General features: G+C 47.7%; 4 protein-coding genes across 18 annotated transcripts in view; 2 read left to right on the top strand and 2 right to left on the bottom strand.

Annotated features, from left to right (window-relative positions):
• Positions 1–1,788, top strand: part of grip1 (glutamate receptor interacting protein 1) — a 47,530-nt gene extending 45,742 nt beyond the window's left edge. For all 8 annotated transcript variants that reach the window (XM_023952634.1, XM_023952635.1, XM_023952630.1 and 5 more), the window contains one exon: positions 99–1,788. In XM_023952634.1, the coding sequence (XP_023808402.1) occupies positions 99–404 (306 nt within the window). In that variant the 3' untranslated portion in view covers positions 405–1,788. The remainder of the gene's footprint in view (positions 1–98) is intronic.
• A 3,500-nt stretch (positions 1,789–5,288) lies between these two features.
• On the top strand, positions 5,289–7,988 carry lsm8 (LSM8 homolog, U6 small nuclear RNA associated). The gene is made up of 4 exons (XM_004083252.3): positions 5,289–5,521; positions 6,575–6,615; positions 6,705–6,832; positions 7,551–7,988. Exons 1-4 carry the CDS (start codon positions 5,491–5,493, stop codon positions 7,639–7,641), a joined length of 291 nt encoding a protein of 96 aa, XP_004083300.1. The 5' UTR covers positions 5,289–5,490; the 3' UTR covers positions 7,642–7,988.
• Positions 7,989–9,144: 1,156 nt separating this feature from the next.
• Positions 9,145–15,116, bottom strand: tymp (thymidine phosphorylase). Of its 3 annotated transcripts, none has more exons than XM_004083251.4 (10): positions 14,976–15,116; positions 12,714–12,853; positions 12,442–12,644; positions 11,502–11,600; positions 11,301–11,430; positions 11,109–11,227; positions 10,883–11,045; positions 9,785–10,012; positions 9,561–9,701; positions 9,145–9,500 (listed from the first exon to the last, which is right to left on the bottom strand). In XM_004083251.4, the coding sequence occupies exons 2-10, from the start codon at positions 12,829–12,831 to the stop codon at positions 9,364–9,366; spliced, it is 1,338 nt and encodes a 445-aa protein (XP_004083299.1). In that variant the 5' UTR covers positions 12,832–12,853; positions 14,976–15,116; the 3' UTR covers positions 9,145–9,363. The 3 variants fall into 3 exon arrangements, with proteins under 3 accessions (XP_004083299.1, XP_020569695.1, XP_023808407.1); XM_020714036.1 differs by lacking the exon at positions 14,976–15,116 and adding an exon at positions 14,769–14,878; XM_023952639.1 differs by lacking the exon at positions 14,976–15,116 and adding an exon at positions 12,956–12,978.
• Positions 15,117–15,537: 421 nt separating this feature from the next.
• LOC101172375 (SH3 and multiple ankyrin repeat domains protein 3-like) overlaps positions 15,538–20,017 on the bottom strand; it is a 41,583-nt gene continuing 37,103 nt past the window's right edge. For all 6 annotated transcript variants that reach the window (XM_023952328.1, XM_023952329.1, XM_023952334.1 and 3 more), the window contains one exon: positions 15,538–19,957. In XM_023952328.1, the coding sequence (XP_023808096.1) occupies positions 19,369–19,957 (589 nt within the window). In that variant the 3' untranslated portion in view covers positions 15,538–19,368. The remainder of the gene's footprint in view (positions 19,958–20,017) is intronic.

Raw genomic sequence — 20,017 nt, 5'->3', positions numbered from 1 at the left:
GCTTCCTGACGCCGGTCCTGAAACTTCTCATAACCTTTTCAGGAACAAAATCCGTTTGTCCGTTTTTGCGGGCTGATTGTCGCCTGTGACTCTTTCAGATCAACCACGTGCGGACGCGGGACTTTGACTGCTGCCTCGTCGTTCCTCTCATCGCAGAATCTCCGAATCGCCTTGAACTGGTCATCAGCCGAAACCCCTCCTCCTCCTCCCCCTCCACTCTGACCAATCACAACAATGGCGCCAACCGCTGCAGCCCCTCCCCTCAGCCGGCCTGCGACACGGTCGGACCCTCAGAGCTTTGTACTGATCATGGAGAAGATGGTGGTCCGATCAAGTGGAACCAACCAGGAGATGGGTTAGGGGCGGGGCTTGGGGTGGGGTCAGTTACCAATAATTCCTTATAGCAGACAGAGCTGCTTAACGCTGTTAGAACCAGATTGGACTGGACTGGAGAACATCAACTAGAAGGGTTAGATCTGTGGACTCTGGGTCAAAGTGGACCTTCAAAGGTGCTACACTCCACCCCCACCCCCCAGATAAGGTTTTGACGCAGCCTAAAAGCACAACCGTCTGGTCCCGGTTCTGGTCCGGTGGTCCAGTCTAAGGCTGTCGTGCAGCGAGTCATGACGTTGATTAAGACGTAAGCCAACAAAGTCCATGTTTGTAACGGCGTCAGGCCAAGAACCAGAACCACAACCACTGAAGGACCCGGAGTCCAGAACCTAGAAACTGTTCATTTACACAAAGGTTGCCAAGGAGACGGAGGATGCTCCAATCAGGGTCAAAGGTCAGAGAGTGGGCTGAAGAGCTTCACCTGCTGCCGGGAGCTCAGAGGACGATAGACCAAGAGCAGAAGGCTGGGGAAGGTTCGGATGAGGATCAAAAGAGCTGGGTCATGGGGCCTGGTTCTGATCCACTGATCCTGATGTGTTGAACCAAAATCCAGCCTCTTGTGTTTTGAATCGTCTGAGTTTATCAGATGATCCTATGCAACGTGGCTTTTGTCGTTTCAAAGCTCAGAAGGGCAGAAAGGGTTGAAAGGCAGTAAATCATTTATGTTTTATTATTATGAAAAGTTTATTTGGGTCCAGAAAAGAGAAGAGCGGCAAAAATCCTCCCTGAGCGCCAAAGCAGCCAGGATAGATTTACAGAGAGCGCAGTGAAAAGGCCGTTTGGATGAAGTCTGTGGAGCAGCTGGTTCTGATTGGAGCATCCCTGTAAACATGTGGGCATGAACCCTGAGAGGTCAAAGGTCAGGTTTGTGCCATAAATGAGGAGAACCCATGAAAAAAAAACTGAGCAGAACAATAAGTCTTTTCTACTGTTTACACCTGTCAGACTGGCCACACTGTGTATGTGTGTGTGTGTGTGTGTGTGTGTGTGTGTGCGTGTGTGGGTGGGGGGGGAGTGTATGTTACATGTGTGCATTACACACAAGGCCAGTTAAACCCCACCCACTAAGACTCTTCCATCTTGGCGTTACCTTCTCTCCTTCCTCAACCAATAGGCTGTCAGGACTCATTTCAGCTGGTTGGCTGGAACCAATCAGGAAAAAGGGTGAATTTCCTGACAAGTCAGTGATTTGTCAGTTTCTGTGTTAAGGAGAACCAATCAGCTCCCAAAAAAGAGGACAAGCATGCCCCCACCCCCACCTTCCCCGCCCAAGTAACAGTGATCTATTAATGTTACTCAATAGGTGTGTTTTGATTGACTGTTTGTCAGTTCTGTTTGTTTCCGTGGCAACGCCACATAAAAAGATGTAAAAAAAAAAAAAAAGCTGTTCCAGTTCACAACCAGTCCATCCCCGATCCTCCACTTCATGACCACTAGGACCATCCAACGACACGACAGGAAATGTGACCATGAGCATCCGTGTGAGTTTGAACACAGACGTCCAAACATCTGCTGTAGGTTTGACTTCCACCTGCTCTCACCTCAGTCTGAACTTCAGGGGCTTTCACACCAGCAGCTTTGGTTCTGGTCCGATCCAGAGCTCTGCAGAATCTCTGTTCTCCTGCAGGTTCACTTCAGTGTGAACGCAGACAGACTTTCTGTGGAGGGGCTGTAGCTCCATTTGTTTGGAGGAGAACCAAACGGCCGTGTGAATCTGAGGAAGCAGGAACCATGAACAAGTTTGGAAATGCATGCTGGGTAAAGGAGGTGTAAAGAGGAGATGAAGGATTCTTGAGAAATGACATTCTCAAACGGGCCGTTTTTCCTGCTTTTCCGTCCTGATCAGAGCCCATTTTGGACAATAGCACCCCCAAATGAGCAGCTGCTGGAACTGCAGGATGTTCTCCTGTCTTAGTTCTCTCCTGTGACGGCTGTGTGTGAAAGCAAAGCAGAGTTCAGGGGGCGGGGTTTAGCATTTCCATCAGTCTCGGTACGGTCAGCACAAGCCGCCGGCTTAAACTGAACTCTCCAGTCTCAGCTCTGATTGGCTAAAATGACTTAAATGAGGACCTTTTAGAGTTTAAGCACATTGCTAGCATGTTGTCAGTGAGTAGCTAGCGACCGCTGAGCACAGGCCTAACATAGCCATGACTTGTGGCTACAGACACAGCACAAGGCTAACCCGAGCTACATTTACCGCCGAACCAGTTATCCCCGACGCCAAAGGAGGACATCGATCAGCAGTTAGCAAAACGAGAGGCTAGCATAATGTTAACACAACCAGAACATCCAGACAGATGTTTGCTTATCATGGACCTTACAGCATGTTGAAACCGTTGACTGTACAAGGGAACTGGACTGAGTGACTTGTCCGCCCTGGTGTTCCAAACAGGAAGTACCTGCTGGCTCCAAGAAGCCAAAATCCCACAAACGTCTGTAGCGAAATAAACAGCTGTTCCTCAGTCATTCTATTGGTCAGAAGAACCGTTCTGGATCTGATACCTTTATCGTCTTCTTGATGATCCTCATTTTTAAAATATTTTTTCTGTAGTTCAGGTTATTCAAGTTATGAACTGACCAATCAGATGCTTCAATTAAAGTAGGTGGAGCCTGCTGGCCCCCACGTCCAATGTTTGATTGACAGATTTCGTGTGGCCTGCTTTCTTTCATGGGGCCTTCCAACAAAAGGATTGGTGATAGTGGTTGGTGATAGTGGTCACCATAGAAACTGAGATGGACTCGCTCCAATCACTTACTGACGGTGTCTGGCTCCAACACGGTGGCGTCCGTTTCGCGAGGAAAATGGGGACTGAATTGGCTTGATTTGGTTGGAACCATCTCCTATGGATGACGTCACACTCAGTCCGGTTCTCTGATACAGTTGATGGTTGAAACACTTCAATATGTAGCAGCTTCGCTGTTTGGCTAACTCAGCTTTGATTAGCCGCTAGCCGCTGTGAACGGCAGCAAAGGACCTACATGGAGTCGGTGTTTCCGCTGTGAACGCTCTTCGTCCTAATGCACATCAATGCAGTATTTATTAACTCAGCGCTAGCCTTCAGCTAACGTGGCTAGCATAGCACAGGACGAACCCATTCATGATTGGGTTTGTTGAGCAGACGTCTGCTAATGTTCTACGGTCCTAAAATACGTCACAGTTGTTGGCTGTAGAAGCTCCAGTTCTCCGCTAACAGGAAACACCTGAATTCAATGCACCTAAAAAGGTGTTCTGGGTCAAACCAACAAACTGACCCGGATTCAGATGAGGGAGGTCTGCTGCCGTTCTGTTCAGAACACGGTTGTCAGGGTTACCTCTGGGTCAAAGGTCACAGAGAACCCTGATCATGAACCCAATCATCCCAAATGTTGCTGTGTTCTGTTCAGATGCTGTTTGCACACAGGTCACATGATGCCACCCACGGGCGTGTTCAGTGGTCATGGCTAAAGGGGGCGTGGCTTAAGAGGGCTCAATGAGTGAGATCTAAAGCCATACACACTGTGTTTGTGCGTATGTTCTAACCGTGCGTGTGTCATTGTGCGTGTGTGTGACATTGCAAGGATTTGCACTCCAGCTCGGCAGTACATCCACCCACCCACACTCACTCACGCACACACGCACGTGCACAGCACTGCCATTTAAATAGTGGGTCAGAGTCGTTTTCATGTAGCTTCACCAACCAAACTGTATGTTTGTTTTCTTTAAAGGAACAAGGATGTTGTAAAGTATTTTTGTACAAATTTAATACTTTGGTAGCATGAGGTTCCTGGTGTTTGTCCCAGTCCCGTCAGCCTTCATTCACCCCCCACCTCCCACCCCACCTTCTGTTTTTTTAATACTGAGCAACAATAAAGTGAGACGGGAGGCTGTGACTCCACATGTGGTCTAACATTAGCACATGCATTCAAACGTGTCTGTTTGGGTTTCCTGTCATGTATATAATGTTTCACATTAAACTGAACTAAAGTTTTACATTTGTAAAAATCTCTGAGTCAAAATCTTCTTCAGGAAATCTTAATTTCTCTCTTGATCATCCGAGGTCGTCCAGGACGCAGAACAGATGATCAGGTGAGGTTCTTCAACCGGCCTGGTCTGAATGTTAAAATGGAGATACGTCTCCATTTATATCCCATCATCCCTTTGTTTACGCTCTCTCCCACTAGCTTACAGCCCCTCACAACCCCAACTTAACTTTACTAGTGTAACCGTACAGCAAGCAGTATCAGAGCTTGCCATCCATCCAGGTCTGATCCAGATTCCAGTTCAGACCAGGAGAACGACGACGTTCATGGATCTGGTGGATGATCAGAAAGGGGCGGAGCAGGAAGGCTGTGGCCCCGCCCATCTTTGTTGCTGCGTAACAACTGGGAGTTTTTTTCAAATGGCATTTTTTTTGCTACTGATTTACGATTTTAATAAAGAAGTACTTAGAAACGCAGTTTTATCTTAAATAATTTTATATATGCTCTCCATTACGAGAAAAATGCTACAAGAACATGTTAAAAACATCACATCAGAGTGGGTCTTTAAGGAGAAACTGAAAACTAGGCTAGAATTAGTTTTGGATCCTAAACCGTTAAGAGAAACGTGAAACCGGATAATGACCACATCTAATGATTGGTTCTGATGATGCTGGAATGTGTGAAGTATTTGTTACAAAAATAAATTTTAAGAAAAACAGCCTGAAAAGTTCAGATTGGAGCTGTCATTTCATTTAATTGTATGATTATTTGTTTAATTAAGTTCTTTAAACAAACACTTTTTAAAGCAGATTTTAATAATGTGTGAATGTGTGAGGATGGAAATTAAAAGTAAAGAACAGCTCAAAAACAATTTCTCCAAACTCCGTCCCAGGTGGTGACACTAATGCGCCAGCAGGGTGTTTGCTAACCGCCAAAAGAAAACACAGAAGAAGAAGGAGGACATGCGCATGCGCGCTTTGACGCCTCAGCTCTATGAATCTGTGTGAGATTAGCTGAGCCTGGCTGTTGTTAGCTGCCGCCGTTAGCCTGTGCGGTGTTTTTGCGGGTTCTCTTAGCCTGTTTCAAACGCAAGTCTTCCCGCCAGCTGGATAAATAAAAAAGGAGCTCCGGACAAACATGTCCACCGCGCTGGAGAGCTACATCAACCGTATCCTTCCGCTGCTGCTAGCGGCTAACAGGCTAACCGCCGTTTAAATGAATGGAGGGCTAACTGCTAGCTTAGCGCGCTAACGAAAACTCGTGTTTTGTTAAATATAAAGAGTGTAATTTAAATGTCTATTTAGTAGGCTTAACTAAATTCATCTTTAGATTTCAAACACTGTTTATTTTGTGCTTTTGTTCGGGTATCGTGCAAAAATAAGAATTTGTAGCCTTTTGGGTTATTTTCAGCAGAAAGTTTAAACCAGATTATTTTTCTTATCGTTTCCTGATTATTATTCATCGATCATTGGAGAACCGGGTTTGTCAGTAGAAGTAAAGAATAAATAATTAGGAGAAATGCTCTTTTATATTTCCTTAGATTATTCCTAGAGATTAAAGAGATTTGCATGAATCTCTTTAGTTCTGGAGGAGGATCTCCTCACAGGAACCAAAACATTCTGAGAACTTCATGATGAATATCAGGAATTCTACTTCTAAACCGCTTTTATTTTCCCAGAGTTCATCTTTTTGAAAACATGCTGCTGGTTTCCCCGCGTGTCTTCAGTGAAACTGAATCTTATCTTACAGATTCGTGCTAATTTCTCCTACATCCCATAATTAAATTCGTATTTAAATCAGCTGCAGAGAAGTTTGTTTTGCTGAAAAGCAAACCACAAAAAAACAGTAAAAAGTAACATCACACTGACTCAGTTTAATCAACTCCAATAAAAATTGTGTTTCTGATTTCAATTAGGCAGCAGTGGATGCAGTTTATTCTCAGCAACAGAAAAGCAGCTGTGAAGGTTTTTGTTCTTTGAGGCTGAATCTGTACAGCATGTTGTCTTTTCCACCAACCAGAAGTCGGGGCGGGGCTTCGGTCACCTGGGCTCAGTTTTTTCTTAAACTTTTTCTCTGCTGGTATCTGGAGTCCAGGGGACTTTGGATCCGACACTTCGCTCTGAACTCAGAGGAAAAGCTGCTGTAGAGATTTTTGAGCTTCCTAGAAGCTGTGAGGTGATGATGTGTTCTGGATGAGTTTCTTTGACCGATGCTGGCTCAGGTACGGTGGCCATCGTCACTTCAGACGGCAGGATGATCGTGGTGAGTTCAAATGCTCCTCCTGTCCTCGGCTGGATCCGCTCTTTTCGGTTGGAGCCCAGCCTCATTTTCTCATTTCTGATTCTCTTCAGGGAACTCTGAAAGGCTTCGATCAGACCATCAACCTCATCCTGGATGAGAGTCACGAGCGCGTCTTCAGCTCCAGTCAGGGCGTGGAGCAGGTGGTGCTGGGACTCTACATCGTCAGAGGAGACAACGTGTGAGTCTGAGACCGCCGGTCCTCCCATCAGAACACAGAGAAACAGGAAACAGTTGAAGACAGTTGAAAGGACATTTGATCTGAAAACAGCAGGTAAAAGCAGCTCAGCAGCAGAGTAGAGCGTCTACCTTCAGCCCGTGGGTTCGAGTCCACAGGTCGACAGAATCCTCCCCCTCCAGGGGCAAAGAGCCGCTCTGATGAAAATGCTCTTCTTCTTGTAGAGGTTTTCTGATGATGGAGGTCATAGATTCAGATCATTGAGATCAATTTCTGAGTTTTTCTTTAATCAAATTGTTGTGAATCAGGAGCAGACGAAAAAAATGCTGATGGGAAAAAATTACATTTATAGCGTAGAAAATACTCTGGGCGGGGCCACAGTCTCCCTGCCCCGCCCCTTTCTGATCATCCACCTGCAGACCAACAGATCCATGAACGTCTGTTCTCCTGGTCTGAGCTGGAATCTGGATCAGAACTGGACGGGTGGACCTGATGTTGCTGCTGTTTTTGTTGTTCCATTAATGTTAAGATGGGGGGGTGAGGGGCTGTAAGCTAGCAGGAGAGAGTGTAAACACATGGATGATGGGAAATGAAGATGGGCTCACTCTGCACTGCGAACCATCTGAAAATAGATCAGAAGCTGGTGGGAGTGGGACTTTAGCCCCCCAGCGGGCTCTAAAGGTCATTCTGACGGCGTGGCGATTCTTTTTTTCCTCATCAGAGCGGTGATCGGTGAGATCGACGAAGAGACCGACTCCACGCTGGACTTGGGGAACATCCGAGCCGAGCCGCTCAACTCTGTGGTTCACTGAGCTCACCGTCTCCACGGCAACAGTGGACTCAGGGGGAGGGGTCTGCTGCAGCGGGAGCCGTGGAGATGAAGATCTGAGGGTGATCAGAGTCTTCCTCCTCCAACAGACTGTTCTGATGTTTCCACGTTTGTATTTTTATAAAGGAGGTTTGAGTCACGGTCTTCATCTCCAACAGAGAAAAGTTGAATAACGTTGGATTTGATTCTTTTCATTTTGCTTTAAGGTGAAACCAAGACTCAAAAAAAGACTTGAGTTTGTTTTAAAGCACAAAGTTCTGCTTTTCTTCAGCTCCATGTTCTCGTCTTTCAGGGAAGAACAAATAAATGTGTGAAAATGTTTTCCTTTTAGAGCTTCTGTTCTGAAAACTTTATTAGCTATTTTTTTTAAACAGACGTTTATTTTATTTAGATATTTGCTTTGCTTTATTTGTGATCATGGAAACTTGAACTCATTGTTTTGTTTTTTGTCCAAAACGTTGAAAGATAGAAAAAACATGAAGCTCCGCCCTTGAAGCTAACATCCAATCAAATCAGTCGTAGCGATAAACTGCTGGAGACTCCAGCATTTCTGCGTAGGAATGATCTTCTGTTTGACAGTCAGCTCACCCGTTTATTGGTTCAGGCCGTCTTCCCCCGTCCTATCAGGATGGTTTAGCTCATAGTTATCTGGTTTGGCGACGTTCTCCGCTGTTCTGGCGTGGAAAATGTGGCGGCTAGCATTGTGAGGCCCCGTTTTCCCGTGTCACGGCTCGTGTTAGCGCCATCTACTGTTGGCTGTGTGTCACTGCGGTTGTTTGGCTTTCTGAAACCTTTTTATATGAAGTCTGTGGCAGGAGGCGGAGTCAGACGCTTGGCGCCACCCCTGCACTTTTTTTTTCAAACTTTAAACCGATGATGATGATGATGATGATGATGTCACTAGAGGACAAAGTCGACACATCTGACCCGTGAGATCATTTTCAGTTATTGAAAAATGTAGCGCTGAAAACATCTTCACTACAGATCCCACAATGCAGTGCTTCAGCTGCCGGTGAACACTAGACCTGGGCTATGATGATGACACCGAAGAGGACAAGTTGATTCTGAAAACCGAGAATTGGAGGCAGAATAAATGTTTCTGACATCACTGCTGAACCCGTTTCTCATTTGTGGAAGAAATGTGGCGTAGAGAAAGAATAGAAGCTAAGACGGCGCCAAACATCAAATCCACACCGCAGGACTGAAGAGTGAAGTCTGTCCATTCCTGCAGAAATGCTCCGTCTACATTTCTGTGTGAGAAGCTCTTCTCAGTGATGAAGACGAGCAAACGCCACTCAAACGTCTCTCTGAGCATCACCTGCAGTCCATCCTGACAATCTGCACAACTCGACATCCCAGCAAACACAAAGTGATGCCACAACAAAAACACAAACTTCCTTCATGTTTGCAGGTTTGGTTATGCAGCAGATTTCTGTTTGGAATGTGTGGGATTGTGACAGAAAACATCAATTATTTAGGCTTTAAGTGCATTTATCCCATATGTATTTATTTAAATATTTATTCATATTTACGTTTTCAATGAGGTGAAGCTTTTAACGCTTAGCTGTAGTTTGTGTAACAAAGGTTGATCCTTCGGCCCGCGTTCTCGTTTGGGATTTTGGCCCCTGAGCGACCCGGTTGGACAGCCCTGTTCTGTTGAAGGACTTGTTTTCTGGAACCAGTGGGAGGTTCTGCTCGTGCGTCGTCAGGACAACAGGACTTCCTCCACCAACGGGCGGTTCTGCTGGGTTCGGGTTCCCACAGTCAAAGCTTTCTGCAGCTGCTGGATCTGATCCGGACTCGGAGCCGGATCCTCGTAGTGGAGCCGAAGCCAGGGACTGCCTGAAAACACGCCCCACTGTCAGTCAGCTGTCCTCGCCATCGCCATCGTGGGCGTCTCACCTGTCCGGACTCTCTGATCCAGTGACACCAGCAGCTCCGCCCCCACGCTGTGATTGACAGGATCCCCAGCCATGGATCGTCCTGCGCCTAATTTATGGAGAACCTGAGCTACGACCATCCCGTCGATGTCGCAGACGATGCCTGCAGAGGAAAGGAGGCGGAGCTTCACGACACGTGAATACCACAGAAACACTGGACTGAACTCTGAAAGCTACAGTTCTCACCATCTGCTGCAGCCGTCAGCTCCATCTGATGCTCCGATTTCCTGAAGACTTTGAAGTAATCAGTGTGGGCGGAGCAAAGCTCCTCAGCTGTCTCTTTGGCCACGCCCTGAGCCTCCATCATGGCCTGGAACTTGGAGAGAGCTGCTCCACCAATCACCGCGTCAGAGAGTCTTCTTCTGCCCTCTGATAGGTCGGACGCTGCGCCCGTCATGGTCAGCAGCAGGCCGCCTGCAGAAGCAGACGACCTTAGCGGCTCGGGACGTGTCTAAAGCTTTCTCCTGCAGCTTTGACCGTCCAAAGGTAAACAGGAAGTAGTAGTGGTTAACGCTTTCATCGCTGAGGAATTTATGAATAAAATATCCTAAAGAACGTCTGAATAGCTTGAGTTTAAAAGCTTTTTCCATCCAACTTTTATTTTTATAGATGCGGGTCAGCAGCAGATAACCCCGCCCCCAAACTGCCTCTAGTGGTCATTTGAGGAACTGCAGCTTTTCTTCCCCTCTTCGTGCACCGTTTCAGGCTTTCACTATTTTGTCGGGATTTCCGAATCTACAAGTCCAAAATCGAGTGTCCTGGAAATTTCCCAGAAGTCTCTGTGAAAAAGCAAAGGTTGGGGACTATAGACCACAATGCATCGCGTGTGATGCATGAGTCGTTTGGAAAAAGGTTTGTAGATACATGTTTTATAATTCATTAGTTTTGCTCTTCAGAACACAGCAGGTTCATAAACCCCCTTCAGAAAAAAGTTTTTAGGTTTTGATATTAGCTGTTTTAAATAACAGGGAACTGAATATTCCTTCAAAGACCTTTAGGAAGTAGAGCGGGAACTCAGACCTCGCTCAGTGAAAGGTCAGGAAGACACTGTGATAACCGGTGGAGCCTGCAGAGGGCGCCCTTCACAAAAGTCCAGTTTTACGGTTTAACTCTAACCTTCTTTTCATCTTTAACCTTGACTAAAACAAACGTTTTCTCCTCAATCTTCATTTATTGTCTGTAACAACCTTAAATTAGGGAACTATTAACCTGTTAGTTTTGGATCTGTTGGACCTCTGAAATCAGATCAAGAGTAGCCAAGGGGGCGCCGTGGAGTCACATTACCTAGCGTGGTGGTCAGCTCCATCAGGTCGTCGGGTCCGTTCCCCTTCAGCGTCTCCAGACATTCCATCACTTCAAGACTGTTTCCCACACGCCGGCCGATCACGCCGTCCATACGGCTGAGGACGGCCCCCGTCCGGATGCCCAACCCGTTCCCCGCACTCATCTGAAAGCATCAACATCAGCTGAGAGCTTCTGGAGAACCAGCGTTCTGCTGGGTTCTACTGACCAGCATGTCAGCAAGTTCCCGAGCTCCCTGCTGGTCTTTGTAGAGAGCGGCCCGTCCAAACTTCACATCCAGAACCAGAGCGGACAGAGACTCCGCCCCTTTCTTTGAGATGATGGATCCTGCAGGAGGACACAGCTCATGTTCAGATGGAGACCCGGCCTTCTACCAGAACCGGTTCTTCCAGCTCAGTACCAGTAATTAGAGGCAGGCTGTCCACAGTGCTTGTGGCGTCCCGCAGAGCATACAGGACCCGATCTGCTGGAACCAGCCTTTCTGTCTGACCCACAATGCAGCAGCCCACCGAGCCCAGGATGTTCCTGATCTGCAGGCAGGAGCAGACCTTAGTTTCACCAGAGGTCCAGATTCACAACCAGCACATAATCCGTTTTGCACCTGTTCGGACGACTGCTGGATCTGGAACCCTGGAATCGATTCCAGCTTGTCCAAAGTTCCTCCTGTGTGGGCTAGGCCCCGCCCACTGATCATCGGCACCTGACGGACACAAAAAGGTGCAGAGGAGATCCTGTCTGGAGGTCTACAGAAGACAGGATGTCCACAAGAAATGTTTGTGGTTCTGAAGCTTCATGAAGCGTTTGTGGTTCTGAAGCTTCGTGAAGCATTTGTGGTTCTGAAGCTTCTTGATGTGTTTGTGGTTCTGAAGCTTCGTGAAGCGTTTGTGGTTCTGAAGCTTCGTGAAGCATTTGTGGTTCTGAAGCTTCGTGATGTGTTTGTGGTTCTGAAGCTTCTTGAAGCGTTTATGGTTCTGAAGCTTCATGAAGCGTTTGTGGTTCTGAAGCTTCGTGAAGCATTTGTGGTTCTGAAGCTTCTTGAAGCGTTTGTGGTTCTGAAGCTTCGTGAAGCGTTTGTGGTTCTGAAGCTTCGTGAAGCGTTTGTGGTTCTGAAGCTTCGTGAAGCGTTTGTGGTTCTGAAGCTTCTTGAAGCGTTTGTGGTTCTGAAGCTTCTTGAAGCGTTTGTGGTTCTGAAGCTTCGTGAAGCGTTTGTGGTTCTGAAGCTTCTTGAAGCGTTTGTGGTTCTGAAGCTTCGTGAAGCGTTTGTGGTTCTGAAGCTTCGTGAAGTGTTTGTGGTTCTGAAGCTTCGTGATGTGTTTGTGGTTCTGAAGCTTCGTGAAGCGTTTGTGGTTCTGAAGCTTCGTGAAGAATTTGTGGTTCTGAAGCTTTGTGAAGCGTTTGTGGTTCTGAAGCTTCATGAAGCGATAGTACTTCTGAAGCTTCTAGTGTTTGGATCAAAAGTTAGATTCATGTCATGGACCTGCCATGTGGGTGGGTTAAGGTGGTCATGTGACGCAGGGTGACATGTTGGAGTCTCGGTTCACCTTGCAGCCGCAGGCGGCGAGTGCTGGCGCCAGAACCAGGCTGACTTTGTCCCCCACCCCCCCTGTAGAGTGTTTGTCCACCATCAACCCCCTCCACTCGTCTGGCCACGACATCACTTCCCCTGATGACATCATCTCTCTTGTGAAGGTGGTGGTCTCGGCGGTGACCATCCCCCGCTGCCAGATGGCCATCAGCATGGCTCCTGAAAGGGGAGTCTGGTCATGGTGACTGCAGCTCGCCGTTGGCGTGCTGTGAGTGGAGCGCCCCCTACCTGTCTGACAGTCCTGAATGGTCTTCCCTGTGACAGCCCCGATGAAGACTCTGATGTCTTCATCGGTCAGCTGACCTCCGTCTCTCTTCTTCCGGATCAGGTCGGGGATGGAGGTCATCCTGACAGGAAGTGATAACACCCTGGGGGGGGGTGAAAGACGTTTTTTCAGTGTCTTTTCTGAGTAAACTTTACATTTTTTCCGTAAATAAATGACGTTCTTCCTGTTAAAGGCTCTGACTTACTGCAGAACCCAAACAGATCCAAATGGTTCTAATGGAACCAGACAGTATCTTCAGAGGACCGAGGTCCAAGACTTTCTGGAGCATCTGAGCTTCATCTCCGATCACAACAACGCCCATGAAACGGCGTTGGGTCCACTCTGCTCGCCGTGCATCTTCTGCGGAGTCAGCGTTCATCTGAGAGCGAGCCACAGGAGGGCGGAGCTTCCTCCACCTCCTGTGCAGGATCCTCCCGTCCTGGTGCCCCCCCCCTGCTCCCCATGTGCTATTGTTGGATGTTTTATTGACCCCCCCCCCTCATCTGGCTGTGCTCAGCTGCTGCGGGAACCAGGACAGACGCCCAGCCGGGTCTCGAACCACAAACGTCTCCATGTGTGAGGAAGCTGCTCTGGAACCGTCAGGAACCGGAGCATTCTTCCATCTGAACAGATCATCTGGCTGCTCTTCCGTCTCTTCAGGGTCGTCTTTAACTTTCTGTCAGAAACTCAGAATGAATGAGCCCCCCCCCCGTCCTCTGCTGGGCGGCTGGCTGGCTTCGGGTTGAGGAGCTCTCCACGGTGCTGAAACGCTCGTCTGCTGAACATGTGACGGGGAGGTCAGGCGGCAGGACTTTGACCTCCACAGTAAACAGAGAGCCCCCTTCCCCCCCAACACCTTTGCCCCTCCATGCTGCCCCAACAGTTGCTGGGGCAACAACAAATACCCGGGGCTTTTGTGTGACATTTACATCAGTCCTTTTTCTGAATCTCAACGCTGCTTTCAGAGACGGCCAATCACAATTCAGTCAGAAAAAAAGTTCTTCCATATTTGTTTGGTTTATTTTCTGATGGTGTAGAAACTTTTATTTTGAAAAACTACAGGATTCTCTCCTCCACATCCCTCTAAAACTCTTGACGTGTGTCAAGTCATTCACCGTTCTGACCCGTTGACTGTAAAACAGAACTGGACTGAGTTCTTCTGTAGTTTAAGTTATTCAAGTTATAATCTGACCAATCAGAGGCTTCGATGAAGGTAGGAGGTGAAAATGACGTAAAAATCAGATTTTCTGGGAACCGAAAGCTCAAAAAAATGGAACTTTGATCAGTCGGTGGAAATACTGACTGCCGGTAAACGACTCTGTGGCCTAAGAAGGTTCCGGATCCAGAAGATTAAATAGAACATGTTTGGAGTACTTCTAAAGATTTATCATCTCTGCAGGAAGTACAGGTTTATGGGTTTTTCATCTCAAAAGTATGCAGAGGCTAAATGAACTCTTTACCCACAGGGGGCGCTGAAGAACTCAGCATCATCTTCCTCAGCAGTCGTTGGAGCTCAAAGGTTTTCTCTTCTCTTTAGTTAAAATTTATATCCATTTCATAGAAAACATTTTTACATTTGTGGACCAAAAGTTTGAGGAAGAAACTCGGATAAAACCGACCAATCAGAAAGCCTTAACCCTTGTGCTATCCTAGATGACCCCCCCCCCCCTTCCATTGAGGTGTTCTCCCTACCATGACAAAGGTGGATAAAGGTGGAAAGATTTCATGTAATCCATGGACACCAGTGAAGATCACAAATCATTGAAGAAAAAAGGTTCAGAGCACTGTCTAGTGGGTCTAGATGACCCAACTCCCAACGCTAAAGTGCCTAGGATGGCACAAGGTTAAACACCTCTGATGTTCTCGGAGGCTCCGCCTCCCAGTTTAAATAGTTTGATGGCTGCAGGATCTGAGTGAAGGAGCAGGTTCTGGGTCCAGTTTAGAGACGTTCTCCCACATTGTCCCACAGGTTTGTGGTTTTGGTTCAGATCTTTGTCTGGAACCGAAGCAGAACCTACCTGGATTCTTAAATCCTTCTTGAGGTTCTGTTGACGAGTCGAAAGAAGAACCCAAATTTTTCCCCAGAACATTCTGGTTTTTAAATCCAGTCGGGACCTGAAGGCCGTTTCTGAATCACAAACAAGCCGGTGACCTTAGGCGACCCCGGTTCTTTCCCGGAAAACAGTTACTGTTCAACAGAGTTCCACCAACAAGACAAACTTTACCCGTTCAGATGGAGGCCCGGGCCTGAGCGACGTCCCTCCTGGTGAGTTTGAGTGACGGCGCTGAGCTGCAGGTTTATTATAAAGCTGGCAGCCGACCAATCAGAGAGCAGCAAGGAGCCAATCAGAATGCAGCTCTGGTTCAACCTGGCGGTCAAGTTCTAGTCCTCCCTATCTGACTGTGTGTTTGTGTTCACGTGAGTGTGTGTTTCTGTATACGTGGGTTTGTGTTCATATGTGTTCTGTGTGTATATGTTTTTGTGTTTACGTGAGTGTGTATTTGTATTTAAGAGTTAAATCTTCTCTGAGCAGAAGAACTGTTTCTTCAGCTTCTCTGTCAGCCTGGGTCTGGACCGTTTTTTCTTCCTGGTTCTGAAGGGTCTGGACCGTTTTTTCTTCCTGGTTCTGAATGGTCTGGACCGTTTTTTCTTCCTGGTTCTGAAGGGTCTGGACCGTTTTTTCTTCCTGGTTCTGAAGGGTCTGGACCGTTTTTTCTTCCTGGTTCTGAATGGTCTGGACCGTCTTCCCTGGTTGTCTCTGACGAACAGATAAACGGGCCGAACCACTGGGTAATAAATGAGTGTTTATTAGAAAGGTTACAATCAGAGCTCAGCAGTTGTCATCGTGTGCTCTCCAGGATTTAGAAAAGAAAAACTACAAGTACACACATTCACTCCAGAAAACTACAAACATCCTGTAAAAAGAGGAAGCTAAAGAGGAAGAGGAGGAAGGTAGCTGTCAATCATAATGAGGAAGAAGTGTTCACGCGCAGTTCAGACGCCCGGACTGAGGATCCCACATTCACGTGATTGATTGTGACGCCGTCGGGGGTCCGGTTCTGCTGTTCTGGTTCTGATCTGACTCCGAGACGTTCCGTCTCAGGTTCAGGAGGAACCCGTCAGGTGGAAGAAGCAGCGCCCCCTGGTGTCGGTCCAAAGGTTCTCTTCTTTCAGGTGAAGAAGTTTAGAAAAAGTCAGAGAACGCTCCACCTGGACCACATTCCTTTCAGGACACGACGTTTTCCTAAACCCGATTCGGGAGCAGGCGGGTTCTGACTTCAGCAGAACCCGCCTGCTCTCCAGCGCTCTCCGTCTGTTCTGAGTGAGTTCCACCTTATGAAGGGTTCTAGCTGTGGTTCTGTGGGTTCTGTGTGCGTCAGACGGTGGTGCTGGTTCCACTGCTCCAGCAGGGGTTCTGGTGTCACGGGCGGGTTTCAGGAAAACACGCGGAGGGAGTTCAGGATCCGCAGCGGATGAGAGACCCGTTGTCATGGAAACAGGCACTGAGAGGTTGATTGTGTTTCGGAGGGGAACGGCTGAATGACTGGGGGTCGGGCAGGTGGAGGGACTGCGCTTTAGCGGCAGGCGTTTTGCCTTCACGGCTCTGAAGGTCCGAGCAGCGACGCTAATCTGTTACCACCGTCCGGTTCTACCGGATCCCGATCAAGAACCGCAGGGTCAACCGCAGTGCTTCTCTCCGGACACTTACACAGAGAACCAAAGTCCAAATCCAGTTTTGGTTCATAGCTGTAAACAGAACCAGGATTGGGCCATCAGGGGGCAGCAGAACCTCAAAGAGCTGTTCGGATCCGTTTAAGGGGGGTCCTTATCAGTAGTTTTTGGTAGCTAAATCCTATTTTAATGCTATGATGTCAGAATTAGCCCAATTCAACACAAACATAAAAAGATGGAATTTATTTGCAGCTTTGCCTGATTTAATAAAAAGATCTGTGAGTGGCTGCAGTACTTCACGTGGCCACCAGGTGTCAGTGGATGCTAACCTGTGATCTAAGTGGATGCAGCAGCTTTTGGTCATTAGAAACCTTCTATATCATGATATCATATACCAAGTCTCTTTGGTATCATCAGCTACTCTATAGAACATTTCTCTTCATATATTTTACTTAAAGAAGTTTGATTTTTTTTTTAAACCACAACTTTTTTTTAAAAGAATGAAGAATTAGCCTCCAGCAGTTTTACGACCCCGAAAAAGGATTTATGGGACGAACAGTTGGATGGATGGACGATGAATGGATGGACGAACAGTTGGATGGATGGATGATGAATGGACGGATGAATGGATAGACAGTTGGTTGGATGGTGGATGATAAATTCTCTTCATGCTGGTTGTGGGATGTTTTAGCGTTAAGTCCTTGTCGTTACGTAGATCCTTCACTCATACTGTCCAGCAGGACTATGGGACGCTCTGAATGCTTCGAGCGAATCGGACACGATGCTCAGTACTTTCGTAGACGTCGGTCTCTTGTCATTTTCGTGAGCATTCAGGAACTCTGGTTTTTCGCTGAGACTTCTGGGAGTTTTCTCGGGCCCTCGCTCGTGGAGTTGTAGATTTGGACAGCTCTACAAAATGGCGAAGGCAGAATGTAGTCGTGACGGATTCTGGACAAAGACGCTTCCTGTTTGTAGAAACATTTCGTTTGGAACAGAACAAGTGAAGTTTAACTGGATGATGCATGTTTGTTTTTAAAGGTCCATAGATGATGTTATCTGAGGAGACGTGCACGTTCTTTCTTATAAAAGAACGCATGCTAGCTGCAAACATCGAGCTGTTAGCAAAGAGTCTGGCTTTCTGAACCTCCCGTCATTTCCGCTCAGCTTTTACTGTGGATCCCTTACTTGATCTAATGATCTTTTTCAAAAATGCAACACGGCTAACTGTTTGGTCGTTCAGCTCATGCTACAGTCGGTGACTCCGCCCCTAAACAACACAGTGTATTCGTTTGAGCTTCTACCAAATCTTAAATTTTTACTCTTTAACATTTCACAGAAAGTAAAAGGTTTAATTATAACTCCTGATTTGTGAGACAATAACTGATGTCAAAGATGAAGATGAATGTCATCGTCTTCCACATTCCAGCTCACACAAACACATAGAAACTTTGCATTTCTTCCAGGTTCTCTCTACTGCCCCCTGCTGACAAAGGTCTGCTATTTCCCTCAACGTTCAGCAGCTGCTCAGACCTTCCCTCCGCTCCGTACTTTTGTTTTATCGTCTTTCGGGAGTCAAACCTTAGAACTGAAGGTTCATTTCACTAATAAAGTGCGTCGACTTTAAAACATTTCACGTCAAACGGACCAACGAATCAAAGAGGATTCGTGTAGCTTTTATACAGCCTGAAAAATATTAAAATGTTTACCATCTTTAGAAAATACACTTTTAATGCTGTTCACTTCTAACGTTAATATTTCTGATATTTTATGGCTCATAAAGCAACTTTTTCATCTGTCGTCACGGTTATTTTGTTTAATCTCTTTAACATCAGAGCTAACATGACATACGTTCTTTAAACGAAGGTAACTCTTTGACCGCATTAACGTAGCTCCATGGCGATTTTGCGTTGGTTTCGTAAACACTTAACTACTGTCAAGTGTTGCATGTCGGCACCAAACGGGTTTTCTCGGCCTTCAGAATCTGTTGGCTCTTGGTCCAACGGTTGAAGAGTTACGCAAATTCAAAGAGGGTCAACACTGGAGCTAAAGGGTTAAACACTTTGGTTTCTTCACTTCTGGATTGTTCCTTTGATCATCTATAATCTGGCATGTTAGCGAGTGACAGATAATCTGAAGCGTAATGTAACCGGCGACTTGGTGTCACCCTCTGGTTGGAGGAAACTCCACCTATGGCGGGGAGAACGTCCCCTATATGGCAGGGAGGAAACTCCGTTTATGGCGTTTTCCTGCGGTCGTCACAGACGGATCTTTTTTGGAGTGTTTGGGGGGGGGGTCAGATAAGGAAGATGCAGGGCGGGGCAGGAAGGTGGTCTGTACAGATGGCTTCAAACAGGTAGCACCATGTACAGTAAGCCCTCGAAAAGCAGGCGAGAGGCCGGAGAGGCGGAGCTCGGCGGCGCCCTCCCTGAAGCACACGGCACGTCACGTCACGCTCATCGACAAATCATCGTGAACTCCAAAACATGGCCGACACGGCCTGGAAATTCAACTCATTGTCAAATCATAAAAACTCAAAATCTTCATCAACACGCGGCTATTGTTATTACTGGTTATTCATAAAGTCTAAATGGTCGCGCTAACGAATGAACACAAAATTAGTTAGATTTGGAAAAACGCTAACACCAACTTCATCGTCCTCAGCGGAGGCAGAACGGCCCGAGGAGGAAGAGGAGCGGGCGCATCAGCTCTCTGATCAGCGGCGAGGTGGAGGCGGAGCTCTGCTTCCAGCTAACGTTACACTGGAGCATCAGAATTCTGTTCATTTGGATCAAATTTAGAGCTGATTAAACGGAAGCCGGACTCTGGGGGTCGACCCCCGCGGGCGCCGGACTGGACACGGAGCTCGGAGCTTCCTGGAGTTTGGCGTTGATCAAAGAGCTGACGCTGTCGCAGATACCTAAGGGGGGGTGTTGAGGGGTGGGGGGTCAAGTGGAGCCCTCCAGCAGCTGTCGGAGGGCCCTCTCGATGTTGATGCGGTGCCCTAGTCTGGTGACCCCCAGCTCTATGTAGTCCTCCTTGGTGAGGGCGGGGAGGTGCGAGCCCTCGATCTCGTGCTCCTGGAAGCGCTGGCGGTGTTCGGCCAGGCCCATGCTCTCCAACCAATCACCCACGTCGTATTTATTCCAAAGGCTGAGGGGCCGCTGCCTCCAGGGCCGCAGGGCCAACAAGGGCCCGCTGAGGACCGGGGAGGGGCAGGGGGAGGCGTGGGGTGAAGGAGAAGGAGAGCGGGATCTGGTTCGTGCACTGGCGCTTCGCATCACAAAGCGGACCTCTTTCGGTTCTGAAGGGAGGCTGAGGCTGGACGACTTCAGGATGGTCAGACCTCGACCCGAACTCAGATCGGGCCTCTCCGGGGCGGGGGAGGAGGCGAGCCCAATCGATCTGTCAGAGGGAGAAGGGGAGGGGGAGGGACTGCGGCGGGTCACTGGGTACCGACTTCCAGGTCGGACGGTGTAACTAGCGCCGTATCCTCGCTGGGAGATGGTGTGAAGTTCACCCAGACTGGAGAACAACCTGCAGACCCAACAGACATGGAGGCATCCGTTACCAAGACAACCACCCGCAGAGACCTTC

The sequence above is a fragment of the Oryzias latipes genome, chromosome 23 (assembly GCF_002234675.1).
Source record: "Oryzias latipes chromosome 23, ASM223467v1".
In the NCBI taxonomy this organism is placed as follows: domain Eukaryota; kingdom Metazoa; phylum Chordata; class Actinopteri; order Beloniformes; family Adrianichthyidae; genus Oryzias; species Oryzias latipes.
This window is presented reverse-complemented; position numbering and strand designations above follow the sequence as displayed.